General features: G+C 35.4%; 2 protein-coding genes across 2 annotated transcripts; one reads left to right on the plus strand and one right to left on the minus strand.

Annotated features, from left to right (window-relative positions):
• Window positions 1-361: 361 nt before the first annotated feature.
• LOC130507320 (uncharacterized) lies at window positions 362-3,547 on the minus strand. The gene is made up of 5 exons (XM_057002031.1): window positions 2,341-3,547; window positions 2,109-2,247; window positions 1,971-2,029; window positions 937-1,802; window positions 362-844 (listed from the first exon to the last, which is right to left on the minus strand). Exons 4-5 carry the CDS (start codon window positions 1,792-1,794, stop codon window positions 362-364), a joined length of 1,341 nt encoding a protein of 446 aa, XP_056858011.1. The 5' UTR covers window positions 1,795-1,802; window positions 1,971-2,029; window positions 2,109-2,247; window positions 2,341-3,547.
• A 1,979-nt stretch (window positions 3,548-5,526) lies between these two features.
• On the plus strand, window positions 5,527-7,512 carry LOC130494519 (cleavage and polyadenylation specificity factor subunit 2-like; the record flags this gene model as incomplete). The annotated part of the gene is made up of 9 exons (XM_057002032.1): window positions 5,527-5,814; window positions 5,907-6,075; window positions 6,161-6,257; window positions 6,388-6,514; window positions 6,630-6,748; window positions 6,845-6,939; window positions 7,023-7,174; window positions 7,263-7,320; window positions 7,453-7,512. Coding segments are annotated over exons 1-9 (1,026 nt in total), but the record flags the coding sequence as incomplete, so codon positions are not given.
• Between the last annotated feature and the right edge of the window lie 4 nt (window positions 7,513-7,516).

Below are 7,516 nucleotides of genomic sequence, written 5' to 3' on the forward strand. Positions count from 1 at the left end.
CCATTTTTGAGCTCATTAAACCTCAAGAATTCAATATACAACCACTTTGTTGTGATTCTAAGCAAAAAAACTCTCATTTCCTCTCATTTCCTCTCATTTCCTCTCCATTTCAATCTAAAAATCTCCCATAACTTTCATTTTCATAACTATAATTTCATATTTTCGAGTTTACACTGTTGTGAGTAGGCAAAGTTGGATCCTTTTACTCATATTTGGAGCTTGGACGGTGGAAAAGGGTGGAAACAAGCTTTACATCGGAAAAAGGTTACTGTTTTCATGGTTTTCATCATTTTTTCAGATCTGTGTCGCGACAGTAGACTGTTTTGTACGTCTACGGGAAGGAGTAGACTTACATTGCGGTCTACAAGTCATCTTTGTTTTCCTCAGTTTTTTTATCCTCATAATTCTCTCCACCCACAATCTTCTCCATATCTTCTACCTTTTTTGCAAGGCTCTCAATCATGCGGCCCTGTGTGGTCAACAAACTCTCACATCTCCCCAATCCTTCAACCATACTAGAAGCCATGGCAGTGAGCCAAACTTTTATCTCTGCATTCAAGGTATCCTGGCCAGGGGACACACGAGCCTTCTTGCGTGGTGATTCTTCCTCAGACTCGGTGGGAGCAGAGCACAGTGACCTCTTGCTTGTCTTCACCTTTTTGTACTCAACCTTCACACTTGTCCACAGTTTGGTTCCAGTGTCAGGCCAGTGAGCTTGGTTCCATGACCATCCACTGGAAAAAATAGCCTCGATAATGTTATCAGCCTTTTTATCTTCCACTTCATCATCCCAGAGAGGAAACATTTCAGAATAATCCTTCACAGTACATGTGTTAATGGTAGTCTGCAAAAAAAATTACACATTAAAGGTTAGTATGTAACCATTTTAAACACAAAATAATACATCAAATAATACATACATATATTTAAGCATACCTGTTTCTGTAACTTTTCCTTGCCATGTTTCCGGCCTTTGCCACCTAAGAAGGCAAGCAGAGGTGGAGTCGGGGTGCCTGCCAAAGGATCTGCTTCCACAGGATCTCCGTAACCAGCTGCGAATTCAGGGAGAGCGTGGTAGATCCAGACTTGAAGAACCTCAACAAAGCCATCAAGGTAGTATGACGTCTTTGTAAGGTCAGCCTTCTTCACTGAATCCATCAAGCCTTTAAATGCTACTCTTCCCCACGGATAATCTTCAAAAACCTCAAGATCCATCACTAACCTAGCCAGGGCAGCCCGTGTGGGTGTCGTGGTTCTTTGTGCCTCAATGAAGCCAGCGTAGATGGCTAGATAACCTAAGCGCTTTCGATCATCTGTAGACCATGTTTCGCACCTAGCACACGCTGTAGTTAAATCATCAATGCTTGGCCCACGCTCGAAATTCACTCCCAGCAGCTCCCAAAATGCCTTCATTTCATCAGTTACCTCAACCAAAGGATGCTCAAGATTCTTCACATACTCACAGTTCAGACCAGTGATCTCTCCAAATTCATTCAGAGAAAACCTAACTGGTTTAACACCTATAAGACTCCACAACTCATACTTCTTCTTGCAGTCAAGCTGAAATGTGAGCATATAGTGTACCAGCCTAGACGCCCATGAAAACTCCAATTCGTAGAACTTTAAAAACACTCCCAGTTTCGACTCTTTGAGCTCCTCCCATTCTTTTTCATTGAGTGCTTCACGAAGAGCAGAGAAGAGCCTTGTGTTACTACTGTAGTAGCCAATGCTTTTAGCCGGCACTGGCTCCTGCCCTACAGTAAATTGCCTTGGTGGGAAATCAAGCTGTTCCATTTTAAATCCTGCAGGAAAAACAACAACAAAATTATCAAATAATTCTGCAAATCAAACAAACAAATAAGTATGCAGGACAAAGAAGTCTACACGAGTCAAAAGAAGTCTACACGAGTCAAAAGAAGTCTACACGAGTCAAAAGAAGTCTACACTAACTAGAAACAGAGATGAATCACCTTTCGTTCGCCGGAGATATGAAACGCCACTAACGTGAGAAGAAGTCACCGTCTAAAATCTAAAACAAAAAGAAGTAAAGGTGGTTACTTTATACCAAGAATCGCCCACAGACACTAAATGGAAGATATTTAACTTACCAGAGAGAAGATATGGGACTGACGAAGTGGATGGTGACTAGTTTGGGGGCGGAGATATGAAACAGCGAGAGTAGAAGCCGTGCGACTGATTGGAGGCAGAGACACCGTTCGTTCGCCAACAAGAGTAGAGAATCGCCGCCTGAGATATTCAACGAAACGAGGTAAAGGTGGTTACTTTATAGCCTTAAACCTGGACAGACACTAAACCAGAGAGTAAAAGAGATTTACTTACCGGAGAGAAACGGCTGCCTGGTTAGGGTTCGCCGGAAATCTCCCAGGAGCAGACGGAGCAGCCGATGACGAGGTTGAGAGAAGATACAGACCGACGGAACAGACGGTGAGGAGGTTGAGCGCCGGAAACGGCGTGGTTAGGGTTCGCGAAGCGGCGTGGTTAGGGTTCGCCGGAAATCTCCCCGGAAATCGCCTTCATCGATGGCGGCAGGATTAGGGTTTTCTTAATAGAAAAAAGCTTAGGAAATCGTATTTATATGCTGGGTAACTTTTCTGGTTAGGTTAAAAATGTTTGGTTTGAAGTAGATTTGGTTAAAATTAAAATTGGTTGACTCCGGTTTGGCTAAAATCGTAGAGAGTAGACTTCTTTGTTTGTCTACCTTTTTGTCAGTCTACAATATTTTAATTTCCTATTTTATTTTGTTGTTTTAGTAAATTTATATATGAAATACTAAATTTTTTTCTTTATTTATTAATAGTTATAATGTGTGATTTTACTTTTTTATTCATAAACTCAATTTATAGAAGAAAAAATGACTTTTTGTACACTTATTACAGTAGACTGAATTGTAAGTCTACAAAACCCTAAACCACAAAACCCAAACCCTAAACCACGAAACTCAAACCCTATATGTTAGTTTGATAGGAAATTATTGTATCAAAAATCAAATTTACAAAATCTAAACTACTCAGTAATAATATGTTAATTAAACAAAAAAAACAATCAAAATCTAACTCTAAAGATCTAACCTCTAAAGATATAACATGTTATGTTATGTAACCTTTGTTACTAAACCACAAACATTGTCTCACATGGTTACCAAATCAACATATATTTTTTTTAGCTGTTCACTTATATACAAATTTAGTTTATAAACTTCATATTAACATTTACATTGATGATTAATTAATAATTTCATAAAAAATAATTTTATATATTTTTAAATGTAATTAACTAGATTAAATTACATTGTAGACTACAAATTAAGTCGACAATGTAGACCGTGTATGACATCTACGGATATGTAGACTATGTTTGTTATGTGTAGACTTACGAAGGACAGAACAGTAAAATGACTTTATGTTTTTTTGTTTGGTCACAAGGGCTAAATAGTAGTTTTAACACTCCTTTAAGTTGGGTTTGCAATTGATTGAATATGGGGTCTACTTTTAGGGTTGCAATCAACTTTTGGGTTGGTTTTAGCAATTCTCCCAAAAACAATTTACAAAGTTTTATTTTATAAAAAAATTAAAATGTTTGTGACCTTTTGAATTTTATCGAACTTTTTAATAAAAATAAAACTTTTAAAAATGTTTTTAATAAAACTTTAATAAAAATAAAATTTGTAAACTTTATAAAATAAAAATTAAACTTTACAAAAAATTGCACCTAATTTCAAAACACCACATGTTGTATAGATATGTATCATAGAGAATAAGAGTTTGTGAAAAAAAATCAAAAGAAAAACTATGGAAAACCCATAGATTAATGAAGAAGACAAGGTATAATCATTTTTTAAAAGTTTTTGACAAGTAAAATCGAAAATAACACGTTTTAGGAAGTTAGAATATTTTTAGGAGATTTTTAGAATATTTCCTTAACTGAATTTTTCATTAATTTTCGCAAAAAACAGGTATCTTATCCGTAGAAGGTGCCTTCTAAAAGTTTAGAACATTGACAAAAATCTAGAACACGCTTTCTACTTTTAGTAGACGGAAGAGTACATTTTAGAAAACACATTCCGCGAAATTTAGAATACTTAATAAAAGTAGAAGATGCTTTCGGACGAAAAGTAGATAGCTTTAGGATTAGTAGAATGCGCATTCCACTTTCTTAGAAAATTAGTAAACAGTAGAATGTACTTTCTAAAAATAGTAGATGAACGTGTTTATTTTAGAAATCGCTTTCTACTATACCATTTTCCGTAGAAGGCACATTCTACCTTTAGTAGAACGTATTTTCAAATTTTTATTTATCAACTTTTTGAAAAAAATAAAAATACCAGCATGTGTATATAGATGTTTTATTAATTCTTTATATTTTAATTTTTTTTTTTGATTCACAAAAGTATTTATTTCATTAGTTTTCAGAAATACAAAGGGTAAAAAGGAGAAAAATTGGACAAAAAAGGATTTATACCAAAGGGACAACACCCTTGTTTTTTTGTTCTCTATTGGCAATTTTCCCATTTTAAAACAACATTGCAAGAAAATAAAAACTCAGACCTCTTCTGTTCAGATTGATTGAACTAGGATGGTTTACTGACTCCGCAAACAAAGTTTTAGGGCATATGACTGAGGTTGATATCAATTTTTTGTAACAATCATAGAAAATATTATGAATGGTTTCATACTGCTTTAAACTTTTTAAATTTAAAAGCTATGCATATAAACGGGCAATTATAAGAAGGTAAAATATTTTTTAAAAACTAAATAAATATATAAAAAATTTCAAAATTTAAATTTAAAACAATAGAAATAATAAATAAATATATTTTATTTTATATTATAAAATTTTAAATAAAAATATTTTCTATTTTTTTCTTTAAAAATTAATAGTTTAATTTTATTAATACTATTTTATAATAATATGATTTTAATAATTTTATAATTATATAAAATAAAAGTATTGTTAATTTTTTATTTAATCACTGTTATATTTGATAGTTAACTAGTTATAAATACTTTTCTAATAACGTTTAAACCGCAACCACCATCATATATTAACACATGGATTGCATCTGCAAACAAACTGTATATGTAACCCAGTTTGTATTTACACCTTAGACCATCTTTGATGGTTTGTTTTATTTTCTACTTTAAAATAGAATGATTCTATAACATAGTTTAAATTTATTCCAATGATACTCTATTTTAGAGTAGAAAATAGAGTGATGAACAAAACAAAAGTTTATTTTATATTTAGAGTAAACCTATTTTTTACTTTATTATATAGTGAGAAATGAAATACCATTAAAGTATTTTTATTGTAAATCTATTTTAGAGTGGAAATAGAGTGGGGGTAGGAGATGAGTTTTGAAACATTGAAACAAAAGAAGCTTGAAACATATGGATCATGGGCTAGCTATACCAGTCAACCATATTTTGGGCCTTTAAAAATTTTCTTAACCAGATCAGATCAAAGGACGATGATTAGAGCCTGCAAAAATATTAACCGAACCGAACCATCAGATCGATTTGAATCGGATTGAAAGAAGAAAATTGAACGAACCCCCACACCACACTCTCTCAGACCACGGTGGCTCTTTGGTCTATCGGAGAAAAATTAGGGTTTACCATCGGCGTGGGTTTACCATCGGCGAAGAATGGGTACGTCGGTGCAGGTTTCTCCACTGTGCGGAGTGTACAACGAGAATCCACTCTCCTACTTAGTCTCCATCGATGGCTTCAACTTCCTCCTCGACTGTGGTTGGAACGACCTCTTTGACCCTTCTCTCCTCGAACCTCTCTCCAGGTTTCTCTCCCCTTATATACTCCCTCCTCCTTGTTTTTGATTCAATATAGGATTGATTGAGCTTATGTGACGGATTTGTTTTTTATTTTCAGGGTTGCTTCTACCATAGATGCGGTTTTGCTTTCTCACCCGGATACGCTTCACCTCGGTGCTCTTCCTTATGCCATGAAGCAGCTTGGACTCTCTGCTCCCGTTTACGCCACTGAGCCGGTTCACAGATTAGGTCTCCTCACAATGTATGATCAGTATCTATCCAGAAAGGTGATTTTTTTTTATGTTTGCTAACTGTTCCGCATTGTGTCGTTTTCATGTTGTGCTTATACGATGATCTTTTGCTGTTTTGCAGCAAGTCTCCGACTTTGATCTGTTTACGCTGGATGACATTGATTCAGCTTTCCAGAATGTCATCAGATTGACTTTCTCTCAGAACTACCATCTTTCTGGTAATGCAGTTTCAGTAATTTCGCTAGTCTTTTTATAGCAAACCCAGTTTCATCTGCATTATCTATGTCTCAAATATCGGGGCATGAGTTTATTAGGAGGCCTCTAAAGTTTTTATCTTTGTCCTATTAGGAAAGGGAGAGGGTATTGTAATTGCTCCTCATGTTGCTGGACATATGCTGGGAGGTAGCATTTGGAAGATAACAAAGGATGGGGAGGAGGTTGTGTATGCTGTTGACTACAATCATCGGAAAGAAAGGTACGCTTTTTTCAGCTTTCCATCTGATGTGGAGTTCGATTTTTATTTATTTTTGTTCAGAACTAAATAATAAAAATGCATGATCGTGATACTGAGCTTGTACATCTTTATTCAGGCATTTAAACGGAACTGTTTTACAGTCTTTTGTTCGACCTGCTGTTCTGATCACCGATGCATACAATGCGCTTTATACCAATCAAACGCAAAGCCATCACCGGGACACTGAATTTTTAGGTTGGCTTTTAGCTAAATAAGTACTATATCTCTCTTCTGTGTTATTAAGGAAAACCCCGTTCTAATCACGTGCGCATGTCCACATTTATAATTCAGATACCATTTCAAAACATTTGGAAGTTGGGGGAAATGTTTTATTGCCAGTAGACACTGCGGGTCGAGTCCTGGAGCTTCTCTTGATACTTGAACAGGTGGGAGGTTCAGCTTTAAATGTATTTTTTTTTTCAGTTAATCCTTTCAGCTATTTGTTACTGAATATTGATCAAACCTGCAGCATTGGTCACAGAGAGCTTTTAGCTTTCCCATTTACTTTCTCACATATGTGTCATCTAGCACAATTGACTATGTTAAGAGCTTCCTCGAGTGGATGAGTGACTCCATTTCAAAGTCCTTTGAGACTTCTCGTGATAATGCCTTTCTATTGAGGTAATTTTTTTTTTTGAAAAGTGTCTTATATGTGCTGTCATTCGCATACACTAACGGAAGACTTTAAATGTAACTCAAACACTTTCAGGCATGTCACTCTCTTGATAAACAAGACTGATCTGGATAATGCTCCACCTGGTCCAAAGGTTGGTTTATAAGTAACTCACGCATGTTTGTTCGTATATAGAACTTGGTGACTGGATATTCTGTGTTCTTTCTTCTCAGGTGATAGTAGAATTATATTATTCTTATTAATATCTTTGTAACTGCTTATATAGGTTGTTCTTGCGTCCATGGCTAGTCTTGAAGCTGGATTTGCTCGAGACATATTCGTGGAATGGG

Source organism: Raphanus sativus, unplaced genomic scaffold (genome assembly GCF_000801105.2).
Source record: "Raphanus sativus cultivar WK10039 unplaced genomic scaffold, ASM80110v3 Scaffold4324, whole genome shotgun sequence".
Lineage (NCBI taxonomy): Eukaryota > Viridiplantae > Streptophyta > Magnoliopsida > Brassicales > Brassicaceae > Raphanus > Raphanus sativus.